Source organism: Heloderma suspectum, chromosome 3, assembly GCF_057233095.1.
Source record: "Heloderma suspectum isolate Gila_16-S chromosome 3, 16-S_ref, whole genome shotgun sequence".
In the NCBI taxonomy this organism is placed as follows: domain Eukaryota; kingdom Metazoa; phylum Chordata; class Lepidosauria; order Squamata; family Helodermatidae; genus Heloderma; species Heloderma suspectum.
The window spans coordinates 233,654,795-233,672,202 of NC_139460.1; the positions used below are offsets into that span (position 1 = coordinate 233,654,795).

Here is a 17,408-nt window from a genome sequence, read left to right on the forward strand (position 1 = left end):
GAGGACAAAAACACTTGTCTCTGCAGCTAACTTGATGCTGTTGTTAGCGCAGTTCCAGCCGAGGTGTCCGATGCCACCATCTGACCAATTTCATGGGATCAGTTCCAGTTACTGCGACCTGATGATGTGGACTAGGTGCTTGCTGCAATGTGACCAGCCATGTGCCTTCTCAATTCCTGCCCCTCTTGGCTAATAAAAGCTAGCCAAGGGGATATGACTGGATGTGTTCAGGGAGTGATAAATACTTCCCTGCAGGAAGCGGTGGTCCCTGCTGTCCTTAAGGAGGCAGTAGTGCGACCACTCCTGAAGAAGCCTACTCTGGACCCAATAGTATTAGACAACTACCACACAGATGCAAATACCCCTTTTTTAGGGAAGGTACTTGAGAGGGTTGCAGCAGAGCAACTGCAGGCACTCTTGGAAGATACTGATTACCTAGAACCATTCCAGTCTCGGTTTCGATCTGGTTATGGGACTGAATCAGCCCTGATAGATGACCTTAATCAAGAGAGGGACAGGGGGAGTGCAACCCTGTTAATTCTCCTCTCATCAGCTTTTGATACCATCAACTATGGTATTCTCCTGGACTGACTCCGTGTGATAGGTATCGGAGGCACTGTGTTACAATGGTTCAGGTCCTACCTGTGAGGCCATTTTCAGAGAGTAACACTGGCTGACTATTCCTCAGCCCCTTAGCAATTGAGCTACAGGGTGCCACAAGGTACCATCTTGTCCCCAACGTTGTTTAACATCTATATGAAGCTGCTGGGAGCAGTCATTAGGGGATTTGGAGCTAAATGCCATCAGTATGCTGATGACATGCAGCTCTATCTCCCTCTATCACACATTTGCTCTATCATGTGAGTGCTATATTGTGCAATTGCACGATAGCGCAAATGCATGATAGCACAAATGCATGATAGAGGCATAGGGACATGACAGAAGTCAGCTATCCAGAAAGGAAGAAGTTTAAAAAATCACACCTACAAAGGGATTTTCATTGTCACTAGGTCACCATCATGCATTTGTCTAGCAATAGCTATGCCCCCAAAAAGTGGCATAGTGAGGTAGTAAGATAGGGGATATAGGTATTGCTGGACAAATGCGAGATAGTGACATACTGAGATAGCGAGATGGGGGGAGGTGTAGGTACTGCCGACAAAAGCGCTATTTAGGTTTAACCCTTCAATTCTTTAAAAGAAATTAGAGGCTGCCTGGAGCACACCTATACCTTGCGGGAATGGCCACCAGAGTTTAGTGGTAGGCAAGGGGAAGTAAATGCCATGAAAAAGCACAGAACTCTAATGGCCAGCCCTGAAATGGCGGAAACAGTGGGAAAACACAGGCAGGAAAAACTGGGGAAACACTCCTTGATGGGGGTCAATGAGGTGAAAGACACCCCTGGGCAGGGCTATCATGCCAGAGTAAATGCAGAGGGTGATGCACACCAAAACTGGAGCGCAGAGAAGCCAAATTAAGGAAAACAATCAGACTACAAGCAGTCTCAGAAGAACCATTTTTTCGGTGCGAAACTCTGGAGCGGCTGTGATATGGCCATCACATCATGTGTCCCTAGCGATGTCCAAATGCAGCTACCTCGGAGTAAGTTGCTCGTGGACACCCCCCCCTCGGATACCTGCTAGAGAGCCTTCTTCTTTACCAACCTGCCTGGTCACTGAGATCATCAGAGGGCATGTCTCTGGTGGTTCCACATGGACCCATGGCCTGGCTGGAGTCCACCAGGAAAAGAGCGTTCAATGTAGTGGCCCCCTTCCTGTGGAACTCCCTGCCTTCGGAGGTCAGGCAGGTGCCAACATTGTGTCCTTTCGGTGCCTCCTGAAGACATTGTTATTTTGAGAGGCTTTCCTTGAGTCACCAGCCGCAGTTTATTAAATTCAGAATGTGTTTCTTTTACAATGTTTTAACTGTTTTAACATGGTGTTTTATTCTTTTATCTTTATTGTTCACCACTCTGAAATCTTTTGATGTGGAGTAGTATAATAAATATTGTAAAATCAATCAATCAATCCATCCATCCCTGGTTCCTAACTGGCTCTGGGGGAACCAATCAGGCCCATATCTAGAAATCTAACAAAGCATCCAAGAGGATGACTCTGCTTGCCTTCTGTGAGTTTTCAGGACAGAGGTACCCAACCATTTGGGAGGGGAGGCCAAACTGCCCCCTACCAGGCCCTCTGTGGGCCAGATTATATCAGTGGTTGTGGACCCTCTGCCCATTTTGCCTTTCTCCTTGCTCAGAGAGCCACAGAGCTCCATGTCTCTCTCAGCAGAGAGAAAGGGGCTTGACCGGCACTGGGAATAGCAGACACTCCTCCCGGTGCCAACCGAGTCCCCAGCTTCATACAGCGCATGTTGTCCCCACAGGGATGGCATGCACCATGTGAAAAGATTTGACTGGTTTTGAGAAGAGCAGCCATTCCTCCCAGTGCCAGCCACTTGCATTCCTGTTGTTACCTCCAAGTTGAGATCAAAGGTAACAGCAGGAAATTTCTCCGGGGGAACAAGCCCCACTCCCTGGAGGAATCCAAAGAGGCTCTGTGGGCTCAATGTGGAACCTCTGTGGACCAGATTAGGTCTGCGAGCGAGCCAGAGGTTCCTCATCCCTGTTTTAAAAGATAAGCAATGTTGAATGGTCAGTTGAGGAGGAAAAAAGTGTGTGCGTGGGGTGGGGAGGTTAGGAAAAAGAACACACCTTTTCCCTTTCTTTCTCTCCCAAAGCAAAGCACTCACCCACATATGTTATATAGCAATAAAATGCCACAGGTCTGGACTGACAACCCCAAACCTGAGCTCTCTACCTCTATAGGCACATAGGAAGTTGCCTTATACCAGATTAGACCATTTGTCTATCTAGTCCACTGTTGCCTAGTCTGACAGGAAATAGGTCTCCAGAGACTCACGTCTTTCACACCTTCTGCTATTTTTTAGGACAGCACAGGAGTGAGAAATTAAAAAAACATACCAACTTGTCCTTTTTCCCCCATCTCATTTCCTGCAACTTGTTTCCATTCCCATGACGCCTGAACAAGACCACAGGGCTCATGTTCCAGGCTGACCGAAGCCCTCAGGAGTTAAGGATATACTAAAGCATTTTGTTGCAGGTAAACCTGTAGGTTCTACTGATCAGGTTGAATCCAGGGACATACTCTCTAATTCAGCCTTCCCCAACCCTGTGCCCTCCAGATGATTTGGACTTCCATTTCCCACCAGCCCCAGCTAGCATGGCCAGGGGTCAGGAATGTTGATAGTTGTAGTCCAGAACATCTAGAGGGCACTAGACTGGAGAAGGCTACTTCAGTTGCTTCTCCTGAGTAGCTGCCACTCCAGGCAGTCAGATGCAGCCATGTGAGAGCTAGGTGGAGAATGTAGTCCCGAAAATGCCCGTGCCCCCGAATCCAGTAAGAATGGCAGGGGTCAAGGGTCTTGGGTTCTCAAAGACACTAGGTCTGAAAAGCTAGGGTCTCTATGGCCCATAAAGATCTATGAAGATTATTTCTGTAAGTGTTGCTCCCACTTTAAAAGAATTCTGAACTAAACATAAAGAATGGCTCTTCATGCACCGCAAAGTGATCTGAATATTCTAAAGGGCTCTTTCTTGGGACGGTCATCTGATTAGTAGATCTGTCTGAAGCAGAACAACAGAGACAAGTTTACCAACAGATCTATACTGCTTATGAGAACTTGGCCTTAGGGACTTTGCAATACTCTTCACTTTAATGCCACATGTTTTCCCAAAGAGCTTACATTTTTTGAGAGAAGTAACAGATAGACTTATACTGGATTATTCTGGATTTAAATGGACACACACATGACAAAAGCAGAGCTTATTCAATGCACATATACAGTGATCTAACATCTAAGTATACAGAAAAGCATGAGTAGATTTGGGAAGATCATACAGTGAGAAGCTGAATTTCTGTCATTTGGAAGGCCTTAATAAGATTGGGAAACTTTTTTCTCAGTTTTTAGAATTATGCTGAGCTTTTAAAAAAACATTACCTCCAGCCAAAAGTTGTGTTTCCCCCCCGCTTTGATCATCTAGCTATAAGTATAAACAATCCTATAGTTATCACCTGAAAAGCCATCAGGAGAAAAACTAGCCCAGTTTATTTTTAATAAAAGGAGGATCATAGTATATAATAACTCTTCCTGCCATATCCATTGAATCTGCTGAAATAGAGATTGATGTCCGGATATTTCTAGCAGGGGGAAGTAATATTTCTCTAAAACACATACTTTTGGTATTCAGTTGCATTTTGAGAAAAGTAGTAGGCCACTCACTCACTGCCTACCTATCTACCATTCAGAAACTACATTTTAATATCTAAGCCAATTTCATTTGCAAAAGGAAAAAAAAAGTATAAACACTAGAACATTTTATGAATATAGCTTTAGGAAATGATGTAACACTGCTACATATTCCTCCTGTTTTCACTAATTATCCTACATAAACCTTTACTCCCCCCCCCCAGATGCATAATATGAAGGGCATGAGAAAGCTTGAAACCAAAAAAAATCTGGACAGACTAAATGTCAAAGATTAATACTGCCTATGTAATCCACAGAACCTGGTAATCTTCCTTATACACCATTTCCCCAGATTATATCCCCTTTTCAAACCCTTTGAAGCACTGCACAAATCACCATACAATATACCTTCTGCTCCAGTGGTATTCTACTCTGGCTGATATACATGGGTTTCTCCATCTTATCCTCACAGTGAGGTAGGTTTGGCTTAGAGACAGTGACCTGGTTCGCACAATCAATTTAAACCACTACTATGGCTTATTTAAATCATGGTGCATGCCGGGCACATGCGGGGCACAATTTCCATAATCACCCACTTGTTGTGTTGTCTGAACCCAAACACCATGGCTTGTTGAAGGGGGCAACAACTGCAATTTAAATAAGCCACTAGGCTTATTTTGATCATGCAAACTGACCCATTGACTGGTCTAAGCCATCATGTAAAAATCTTCACAGCTGGACAGAAATCTGAATCCAAGATTCAAGTCACTCTACTGTTAGCCTGCACTGGAAGTGACCTCAGCAGCACCAAGTCCTTTTGTTTTTTGGTCTGAATTTCTTTTTAAAAAATGATAATGGGACAGGGGGTGAGAGAGCAGAATGAGAAACACAGGCGTACAAGTAAGACTAGAAATAAAATGTGTGAAGTGCTCCTATTCAGGTTTCCAACTACCACATTCCAATCCCCCCCCCACACATTTCCATTCCTCCTGTCTCCAAAAGTCAACCAGTATTCCATGCCCATTGAGCATGCTGGGCTAATTTTTTGAATCCCCCCCACACACACGCACACACTTTGGGTCTTTTTTTCCTGAAGGTTTTTTTCCCCTACTTCTGAAAACTTTGGGGATCCCACAGGCCTGCTGATACCTCACCCTCTTGTGTATGGATGGTACCAGTTTGGCTACAATAAGGACTGGAACTTCGAGAATTGAGTTTGCTATTATGATATACTTTAAGAAGGATGCAGACAAACTGGAGAGGGTTCAGAGGAGGGCAATAATGATGATCAGGGACTGGAAACAAAGCCCTATGAGGAGAGACTGAAAGAAGTGGGCATGTTTAGCCTTGAGAAGAGAAGACTGAGGGGTGATCAGATAGTGCTCTTCAAGTACTTGAAAAGTTGTCACAGAGAGGAAGGCCAGAATCTCTTCTCGATTGTCCCAGAGTGCAGGACACGGAATAATGGGCTCAAGTTACAGGAAGCCAGATTCCAGCTGAACATCAGGAAAAACTTCCTGACTGTTAGAGCAATATGACAATGGAACCAATTACCTAGGGATATAGTGGGCTCTCCCACATGGTAGACATTGAAGATGAAGCTGGACAGCCATCTGTCAGAAATGCTTTGACTTGGATTCCTGCATTGAGCAGAGGGTTGGACTCACTGCTGGCCTTAGGCCCCTTCCAACCCTACTCTTCTATGATTCTATCTGATTTTAAACAATAAACAATTAAAGTTGGCCCCATTTTGCAGCTTGTAGTTGAAAGTGGGCCCAGGTATGAAAAGATCAGAGACTACATTGCACAGATCTCAGTTAATTAATCTCCTTATTTTAAATCATCAAAACCAGAAAGAAAAAGCGGAATACTTTGTGTGAACAAAATTCAAGTCCTCTAGCCACCTCAATGAGACACTCCATGCTCATTGTTCCCACCTCTTTCACTATGTGCATAAAGACATCTTTGGAGCAAAATCAATGTTTGCTCCACTTGTAGGAGGTTTAGTTGATGCTCATTCACGAGTGCTGAAGACTCCCTTGTGCCACAAACAAGGAGACTTGGAGTGAGAGCTTTCTAAATGCTTCATCTACTCCAACCAGCTAGGGAGGGTAAGACGACTTTCTGGAAGAAGGCACAGGATAAGAAGATTTAAAAGTAATAACATGGATTCCATCAGGAGCAGGCATTGCAAGACTTATAATCCCTTGGTCATTAAAACACACACCACACACACAGAAGGTTCTGCTATGCTACAGACTTGCTGAAATGAAAAGTGATTTATCAGGACAAAGGGGCATGTAACCTTCAGTGCTGCTACTCTGGAGTTGTTTTAAACATGAAGTAAGAAAATAAATTATTATTTGAAAATGATTCTTTTAAAAAAATCTGCAGTGGTTTTAAGATCACTTTGTACCAGGAAAAAACTCATCACACTGTGTTAATGACTGAAATAATTGGTTGAAAATTACACCTATATCAGGAAGTACAGCTACAAAATAAAACTGGATCTTAAAGAAACTGGAATGTGTCCACACAATGTCATGAGTGTTCATACAGCAGTATTATTGCAACAGCAATGATCAAAAAGATTTAAACCAAAAAAGGAGACGCAAAAGACAAGTTATTTGTGCTTCTTATAAAAATATAATTCTTATTTTTATAACAGCAGCATTAATATACCTATACAATATATTTTTAACCATCTTCCATAGGAACACAGGAAGCTACCTTATACTGAGTTAGACCATTGGTCCATCCAGCCCAATATTGTAGTGTATCTCCAGGATTTCAGGAAGGATTTTTTTCCAGTCCTACTTGAAGATGTTGGGGATTGAACCTCACGTGAGGCCTTCTGCACACAAAGCATACACTCTAACAAACAGCTATGGCCTTTCTAGCTGGTGGGTGAGGGGAGAGATTTCACTGACATTTTTGGAATCAACTTTCACCAAATGTCACATCCTAGCATTAGGGGGCAGGGGCAACTTGTGAATATAAATCAGAGGGGAGGTTATATTTTGATTTTCGAGCAATTGGGAGAATGTCCCACAAATTTTGAGGAATTGTTGGCTAATATTCCCACTGTGGTCTTTAGTTCCACTTAATACAAATCTGCAAATGTGCAAGATGTTACATCAATCGGCGGGGAAATACTAAAGCAGAGTGGGATTAAAACGTAATACATTCATATAGACATACATACATACATATTTCTTCTTCAATAAACCACAGTATCAAGAAAACAAAATTGCTAATTCATACTAAAGCTTGAAAAGTTCCACAGTTCAAGATAGAAGGGGTAGAAGAACTAAATATTATAGATGGCACAAGGGTGCTTGAGGCAATGCTCATCCATGTTGTGAGTTCATCACATTGTGCATTTTCCAACCTCTGCTATACATGGAAAGGCGATGTTGCCTCAGGAAGTTGCCCTACACTGAGGAAGACCATTGGTCTATCTAGCCCAGTACTGTCGACAATGACTGGCAGCAGCTCTCCAGGGTTTCAGGCAGGATTCTTTCCTAGTCCTACCTGGAAATGCCAGGGATTGAATGTGGGACCTTCTGCATTCAACGCGTGTGCTCTACCACTGAGCAATGGTCTGTCCCCTGCTTCCACCTATAGACTATTCTTAGGTCCTATAGAAGATTAGCCTATCTAATCCACCTATCTGTCATAGGATCTCCTATGACTCCACCTATCTGTCATAGGATCTGAGAAGCTCTTGATCTATCTTGCCAACCAGGAGAATATCACCTTAACAGCCAAGGCACAACGTAATGGAATATATCAAACTAGCTCAACCTACCCACTGCAGCTGAAACAGAGAACCTGTGGCCCTCCAGATGTTGTTAGACTCCAACTCCTATCAGCTCCATCTAGCATGGCTAATAGTCAGGGATGATGAGAGTTGTAGTCCAGCAACATTGGGAGGTCCATGGGTTCCACAGCACTTGAGATTTGAACAACTGCCCTTATTCTACTGAGCTGCCCAACCGCCCCAGAGAATTCTTAAGGAACTAATGCCCTACAGACAATTTCCAGGCAGTAGAAAAAAGGTGAATTTCAACTATCTGCTGTAATTGTCCTGGAGCCATTAATAACAGTGATGGAGTTTTTCATGGCCTTTATGATATCCAGTAAACCATGAGACATTCAGACTGGAATCTGAGTCTCAAGGGTCACTCAAACGAAGAAAATGAAGCTGGGAGCTGAGTGACAGAAAGAAGAAATACTCTACAAAGATACATGGCATATCAGCAATATAATATGAAGAGATTTGAAGAATAAATTTGCAACAGAAATGACTGATTTGCATAATTATGGACAGCTTTGAATTCACAAGAAAATCAGGGTAAAATGTTATAAATAAATAAATGCACACAATTTCCTTTTCATGAAGCCAATTTTTAGTTTTAAAGATATATAATTGCATCTATTGTTATGGCTGAACTGGTCATAATTGTCCGATATTAGAATGGTACTTTTCTAGTCTTTGCAGTTAAACTTGCCTTTACTGAGAGAAGACACAAAATAAAGTTAATGACAGATGATTAGCATAAACTACACAACCCAGGTACCATTGGATTTGCTATGTGTTTTATTTACCATCTTGTCTGCTGAAGAGTTCTAAAGAACTCAAAAGCTTACACAGTATTTTGTGACCTCTGAGTTGCATAATAAAGGTATTGTGCTAATATGGATTTTAGAATTTTTCTTCTGGCCAACATGGCTACCTTCACTTTTTGTGTGACTTTGTTATGAACAGTGTTCTGCAATCTTTGCAATTTGCCTCCACCCCTATATTCTGGGATCCTTCTAATCCCATCCCAACCAACTTTGGCAGGTGAGAGTTTAGATGTGCTGAATGGCATGCAACTTGCTGCTATGCTCAAGAATCTGTAATAAAGGGTGAACAGATATTAAAGATTTTAGTATGACTACTGCTATAAGTATTGACATGAAGTGACAAACTGAGCAGCTCTACTTGGGATTTTGGGGAGGAGCCCAAGCTGCTGCTATTCTTCCAGAAACAACTTGGGTGCCACCCAGGGTCCCAATATTTGGAAACACTCCCCCCTCCCAAGAAATGCATCATAACACTAACTAAAGGGACCCAACACAAAGCTTAAGCACCCAAAACATACACTATGTAATATATACTGATGTTAACACATAGTACTATGCAAAATACCTCCATGACTGTGGAATACAAACATTTATAACCATACTTATGTTCATTATAATTCTCTCTGACAGGAGTCCATTAATTTTTTTATGGGTTTTTGTGTGTGTTTTCCCAATGTTCTTATTATAGTGTTTACTAGCCAGTGTTTAAAACAAGAGAAAGGGAGAGACTGGGCTCTGTTTTGCTTTGTTTTTACTTTGTCCTGTCAAAGATAATAAGCCTAGATATTTTAACAACTATTTTCTATCAATGACAGGAAGAAATTAAATGTTATACTTCAACCCAGTCATTTATGAATAGCTTTAAAATGTTTAGGTCTTTGCCATTCGGAAGATACAGCACAACGTTTTTAAAAAAGAGGTTTAGCAGAAGTGGTTACAGGAAAGAAAATATTTTTATGAATAATAAAATATTTCTTTTACTGTCATAAGTCCGTGATGCAAAAGGTTGTAAAGAGAACTGCATAACAAATTAGTCACCAATTACTTACAATATCTACGAAGCAGGGCTCCAATATCTAATTGATAGATCTATTCATCAATTATTATTATTCTAATCAATTAAAAAGGACTCCCCAATTTAGGGCCAAGCAAAGACTTTTTCTGCCTGAGGTGAAGGACAAGATGGCACTCACACACATCCCTTCGCATTCCATGTAGAGAAGTTGACTGGATTAGCAAGTGAAACTTACTTCAACACAGGTGATGGGACAGCGTCCTCCACCACACCTGAGGGCAGCAAGCTACTTTAAGGGGTGCAAGGCAGTACTCCCTAGTATCTGCTTCCTGAGGCAGCTGATGCACTCTGCCTAATGGTAGGGCCGGCCAGAAGTTTAATTAAACTTCTGAATTAAAATCCTGCTGTTTAATCAGGCAAACTTACAAAAACTGTTAATGACATTTAAACTATTTACACATCCATATATGGCCAGCCACTTTTTAGAAAATACATTCCTCCTCTCACACAGGACAGAATACACTGTGACACTGTTGCATCGCCTGAAACAGAAAAAGAATGCTTTTCTCTTCAGAATTATTGTTTTATGCATCTGCAAATTTATGCAGATTCAATAAACCAATTAAAACAATAAAAAGTACAATGGACTAAGATGAAATCATATGATAACACTTTCTTAAATCTGTGCAGCCTAGTTAGCTACTAGTTGAATCTACTAGTGATAGGAAGACATAAAAGGGATAAATAATAATGTATTTCATATAGATTTTCATCAGTGTAACTCATTTTTCTGATTTTTGTATGGATTCATCTTCACCAAAGGCTCATGATTTTGCCAATATATTTGTCTGCCACCAGCCCTGCCTCTCTGACTTGGGTAGAAACGAGTATTGTCCCTGATGTGGCATTTGAGCTCCCAAGACACTTGGAATGCAGCACTATTTCCCAAGCAACTTTAAGGCTCAGTTTATAAGCACTGCATTGACTTTGCCCACTGGAAGCATGCCCTGCTGATAGGGATGGCAGAGAATTCCGTCACGGATCTCGGTGAGGCCGAATGCCAGTGCATTCGGCCCCCTGAAATCTGTGGTGGAACGGCCTGCCACCCCCCCGCCCCCCCGCGGATCCCCTCCGGGACGAGACTTACCTGGGGCGGAAGCTAAGATTTTTGGCCGTCTTAGTCTACGTAAATATTTACGTAGACTAAGACAGCGAAAATAAAGGGAACGCAAATAGCGTAGCGGACGCTATTTGCGTTCCCCCTTATTTTCGCTGTCTTAGTCTATGTAAATATTTACGTAGACTAAGACAGCGAAAATAAAGGGAACGCAAATAGCATAGCGGACGCTATTTGCGTTCCCCCTTATTTTCGCTGTCTTAGTCTATGTAAATATTTACATAGACTAAGACGGCCAAAAATAAGGAACGCAAGTGGCGGTGGCCGTAGCCGCCGCCATTTGCGTACGCGCGTTTTGTTTTGTTTTTAAGCCAGATGTGATAGGCTACGTAAGTCTTTACGTAGCCTATCATGGCTGACTACAGGGACACAAACGGCGGCGGCTATGGCCACCACCATTTGTATCCCTGCTAGCCAGCGGCCGGATGTCCGGCTGCTGGCGGAGCCGGCTGGCGGCTCCGCAGAATCCCCGTGGAGCGGAGCCAGCCGGCCAGGATTCCGGGGGGGAGGCGCCCAGAGAGGATTCCGGGGGGAGGGACGGGGCGCCTCCCCCCACACAGTGGAACCCGGCGGAGCCAGGTAAGGGGACTTTCGTACATCCCTACCTGCTGATTATGGAAGCTCTTGCTGCTGCCTGAGTTTCTCCAAGGCTCACAGCAATTTAAGGGAGAGGTCCCATACTTCTCCCTGATTTGTGCTAAGCCTGCCTTGCCAGATTAAAAGATGCATTCACAAGTAGTCAGTGGATTTGTAGACCCCTGATCATCCCTCTATTTTTGAGGGATACAAAGATAAAGTGAAAATAATACGAGGCTCTTTAGCAGTCCACGGCAAAGTCTGTCAAGCACTTTTCCTTTCTTTTCCAGCCACGCTGGAAATGACTTTGTGCTAGCAGAAAATAGATTCTAAACTATGTGCAAGGGGACAGCCCAACTAAAGTTACCTTTGAGCAAGTGCAGTTGTGCAAGTGGTAGCACATTAGGCTTCCACAACCCGTTTGCAACCGGTTGAGCATGTGAAACCTGTTGCGCAACCAATTGTGCAAGTGTAATAAGCAACTGCTTGCACAATGGAAAGATTCAGCACAGTTCCGCTAGCACTACTGGAATTTGCAGAATGACACCATCGGATAGTGCTCAGGGACTAGAACGTTTTGTTATCAAGAATTAAAATGCTACTTCAATTGCAAAGTTATTGCAGTAAATTAGACAGATATTTGTCACTCAATTATTTATTTATTTATTGCATTTATATCCCGCCTTTTTTGTCTTGCAAGGAACCCATCCTATAATCTTTATAGAAAAGATTTTGACTTTTAACATATGTGTATGTAAAAGTAGTCAATGGGCACAGACTTACCCATTCTGTGAAACAGCATTTTCCTGAAGGCGTATTTCATGCACTCCTGTCTCGCATCCCGATATATCAATCCTTCCCACAGGACTAGCCAGCACCACACACATCTTCTCACACTGAGTTTTTACATCTTTAAAAGGAGACTGTTCAAAAGACAATCAAAAATGTGTATATCTTATAAAATCTTCAAGTGGACTATATTTCCAGAATGTAATCATTGTTCCAAATAGGAAAAAAGAAGTTGGACTTAGCAAAATGGTTCCTTCTATACAGTTGACACAATAGACATTTATTAATATTTATATTTATATCTTGTTTTTCTGCTCTCAGGGACTAAAAACAATATATACTCAGTAATGGAGGGAGCAATCCTATGGCCACTAGTCAGCAGCTAGACGGTCATAGGATATGTGGTTTTCTGGGACCGACCTTCCCCCCTTCCGCACTGCTTCACAGGCAGCGCGGAACGGCACCATGCTCTGCGCTCGCAAGAGGAGTGTGGAGCAGCCAAAATAGGGGGTTCAGGGGGGTGTTCCAGGGTGGGGAAGGCAGAAATACCGGTATGACACATCCTATGTGTCATCCAGCAGCCTCCTCCCCCGCTCCGCCTTCCCGCAGCTAGACAGCTGAAACCAGCTGTCTAGCTGCAAATGCAGGGCAGGAGAAGCATGAAAGGAATGATCCCCTCCGTGCTTCTCCTGCCCTGCATTGGATAGGCGGTCGCCTCCGAGTTCGGAGGCGGCTGCCTATCTCCAGAGGATTGCACCCTAAACTGTAAGAATAGAATGAATCATTCACTCATAATATAATTTCTTAAAATTAATACATAAGAACAGACAGCAGCTATGTAAAATTAAGTAAATGAGCCAGAGTTCTTCCCAAACTGCAAGCCTGCTCCTTAAGGTGTGACCCCATCTAGAATTGGCATATCTCATATATTTAGGTTAATGGGCTCATCCACCATCACTATCTATGCCCTGTCTGGATTGATCTTCAGTTTATTCCCTCTGGTGCATTCTAGTACTGATCTGTAGTAATCATTGAGTTGCAAGCAGGCAATCCAAAATGAAACTATGGCCGGTAGTATAAAAATCCACCAAGAGATCCAGCAGAATCACACTGCTTATTTATCTTCCAGCAGAGATCATCAATGAGGGTGATCAATGCAGATTCCATTATAAACCTCACCTGGAATTCAGAATGCAATGAATTTAGATAATTTATTTAACCAAAAAGCCTCTGGAGGTGATACACCAGTGTCTAGATCAAAAGGTGGCAATTTTGTAATAGTTCCCCATACAAGGGGATCAAGAGAAAGATTTTTTTTTAACAATGGACTTTGTGTTTCCTTAGGACCAGTTGATGGCAGTATGTTGTAAAATGACAGATTAATAATGATCAAGATGGAATTAAGCAACTGAGATAGGCAAGGATTGAGTAGTTCCATAGTGGGGGCCACCAAACACTCTGTCCGTATCCTTGGACATCAATAACATTTTGTCCAATAAATCAGACTCAACTCCCCAATGAAACAGGGACAAGATCGAGCTCTAGAGAGTATGTCTAGGAGCTATTATTATCAGTTCCCAAATAAGCTTCCTACTGCAGGAATCCACTAGGGTTTCAATAGCATGTAGAGTCAGCTAAATGCTGCCTCAAGACAGCTCAAGACCATCTGGACTCAATTAGCTTTCAAGGATAGACCATCCTAAATGCTAATCTATGAGCATTTAAATCCATATCTTAGCCAGGTACTGTTATGTCCAAAAAAAAGAGAGAAAGAGAAAAGAAAAAAGAAGAATCATACTCTATCATCCCACAATTTGTCCAGAACAGAACACTAAATGCAGTGTGTGATCTGCTACATGTGATAGGCCTAATATATACTGAGCCATGGTGGCCTTTAAATCCTGAGCCATATCTATCAAGGAGGCTTGAATGTGAACGCTCAGGCCAACTCACGCCGGAAGGCAGCAGTACATGAGCCTCTACCTATCCAGCACCAACTTGCCTTGTTCATCCAGCACCAACTACATACACTCAAATAGACTAAATCTTTGACTAGGCACCTAGCAAGGAGATTGTATCCTTATGAACCAGAGCAATCCCTTCTTCTTGCCATTGACCATATATTTCTCCTGTGTAAGTACCCATATGGAAACAATTAGGACTAGTGAGGACCACCCTCTGCACCTCATGCAGTCGGACCTCCATAATATACATCAGGTTTTCATATTTGATCATATCATGAGTAATAGTTGTGTGCGTACGTGTTTAAAACAACAAAACCTGATTTAGCACTGAAAGATCAACCTAGCTTCCTGGGGGAAAAGGGGTGGATGGAGAGTTCAAAGAAGGGAAGGCCCAAACTTGTCTAACCCTCCCCCAAATCTTTAACACTCCTCCCTCATTCACAGCTAAAAAAGACAGGCCTCCCTCTCCACCACTGCCAAACTCTCCACCACTACCCTCTGCTAGACACAACTGAGGCCATACAGGAGCAAATATCAGCTGCAATTTTTTTTGTTAACAATGTATACTTGGCAGCAGAGTAATAATGTAATTAGCAGGCTAGTAAAATTAATTACACAGCAAAATTGATTACATTGTCAAATGGCATAAAACCCCTAAGTCATATCACCAATGACTATGTGAGAAGAACAAAAAAAGCAGATAGGACAAAACCGCTGGCCCATGTAAGCATGCCAACAAGGTATAATAAAACACGGGGCTCCCACCAGTATGAAAAATGCCAAAGAGTATGACCCACTCTCACTTACTACCAATATTTTATTTTTAAAACCCTGTGAAATAAATCCTTACCATTCTGGCTTCTGTTCCACTAGTAAAGATTCTAGCTTGGAAAGAAGCTAGAGTTTGCATAACTGGATTTCACAGCAATTACACAACAGCCAATATTTTGAACACTGAAATGATTAAATGGAAGTGTGGCATACCCTTAAGGGCATTTCTCTTGGCTTCACACACAGCTGAAATTACAAAGCCAGTGTGACATGCCCAGGGTCTGGTGGCAACTACATTCAAATACTGATCCGTTCCCTGACAGAAAGGGTGATCCTGATCACATATTGTCTTTACGATCAAGCTTAATTTTGATTGAATTTACCTGTAGCTAGAGAAATGGTTTATTTTAATTGGGCACGGAAAAGAAATTGATTTTCATGACTATTTGCAGATCAATTGAAAAATGAATTTTGTTTCATCCTCCCTTTTAACCTGAATAGGTATTTAAATAATAATGATCTGAACTAACTTATCAGTGAAGGAGAGGATTTCTCTGTGCTAACAGCAGAAGCAGTAAAGCCTGCTCTCTGGTCGTCATAAATCAACCTCTAGCACCACATACTTATTTTAAAAACCTTGGCATTAATTCTTGTCTGCATCACAATTTAATTTTAGTCTATTCAGAGCCAGACTTGCCTACTACTAAAGCCAATGATAGCGCACAGAGAGTTGAGAGCCTGCACAGATATTTTGGACCTAGCATAGCCAAGTTCATATCTCAGTTCAGTCTCAATTCTTCATCAATAAGGTATGGCAACAGACCATGACCTGCCTTACATGATGGTTGTGAAAAGTGAATGAGAACCACTTTAAAGAACCGTTCACACCATGAGCATTACAAAATTATTTAACAATATTTTAGGAGATGATTTTGGATAGCAATTCCGCCCTCCCCTTCATCTTGATTTTTGTTCAGTCTTTCCCAAACATTTTGAAACCTGGACCCTGCTGAACTTACTTTGCCTTTTCCCTTGCCCAATTCCAACCATCTGTTCTACATAACTGCATGCCGTTTCTTGCAAGGAGTCATATGCATGCAGCCTGCTAGTATTTGCAGGCTGGGGCACCAATCCAACACTGACATTAGGAAGCAAGGTATCTCTGACTCCTCTTAACCACACAAGCAGAAACACTATTAAAGCAAAGCACCCAAATCAGGTAGGGGTTATAGGCCAAGTGGAAGAACAGTCACACATACAAATCCAATGTAGATCAACAATGATTCTCTGTTAGAAGTGTCTGGGCTAGGGAGGAGAGAAGGCTCCACCTGCTTCAAGATCCTATTACTGTGGAATTTTACAACCCTTCCAATTATTCTAGACTCTCCAGATTTGAGAGCTACTGCTTAGACACCTGAATTCCTTTCTGCAGTTAGCCTTGTAAAAGATTGCAGAGGGGCAGCCATTATAATATGTCAACAGTAAAAGCAACAAAGAGTCTTGTGGCACCTTAATGACTAAGGGCGCAATCCTATGACATCTACACCCGATGCTCGTAAGCCTCCGAATCTGGAGGCTTACAAGCATCCAGTAAAGAGTGTGAGAAGCAGCAGAGGCGATCGTCGCCTCTGCCTCTCCTCCTGCTCCGCATTTAGATAGATTTTTTCATCCATCTACCTGGAGCGCTGCGGGGAAGGAGGCTAGAGAGGTCTGGGAATACAGCATAACCTGGGACCTCCTCTCCCCGCCCACAGGAATATTCCCTTTACTCTCTCTCCAAGGTTGCTTTTATGACCTCAGAGAAGTAGCCAGTGAAGTTCTCTCCACGCTGGCTACAAGGGGGAAGGGAAGGGGAGCGGGGATTCCCAAACCTAAGATCAGAGCGCTGTCACCGACCTCGGATCTGGGAATCCAAAACATCCTATAGCCCACCCCAGAAGCTGTCTCCTTGTTTCATCCATATTCTCAAATGTTTATGAACTCAATCACTACTTACTCCATTTTACAAATATAAATTTGAGGCTGAGTGATTGCAAGACCACTCATCGCGTTTTTGTCCAAAGTGGAGATTTTAATCCAGATTGTACAACTGCAAGTATTTGATGGCTACTTTAATAATACTTATACAGCTAGATCATACTAAACAAATACAGGAAATAGAAAGTTATGATTTTGAGGTCTGGGGTAGTAAGTAGATGATGCATTTATAATACAA

At 42.4% G+C, this 17,408-nt stretch overlaps 1 protein-coding gene across 12 annotated transcripts in view; it reads right to left on the reverse strand.

The window, feature by feature from the left end:
* MGMT (O-6-methylguanine-DNA methyltransferase) overlaps positions 1 to 17,408 on the reverse strand; it is a 280,294-nt gene that overhangs the window by 210,038 nt on the left and 52,848 nt on the right. For 5 of the 12 annotated variants that reach the window (XM_084845949.1, XM_084845950.1, XM_084845952.1 and 2 more), the window contains one exon: positions 12,453 to 12,592. The exons of the other annotated variants lie outside the window; for them this stretch is intronic. In XM_084845949.1, coding sequence (XP_084702075.1) covers positions 12,453 to 12,592 — 140 coding nt within the window. The remainder of the gene's footprint in view (positions 1 to 12,452; positions 12,593 to 17,408) is intronic. 12 annotated transcript variants of the gene reach the window in all.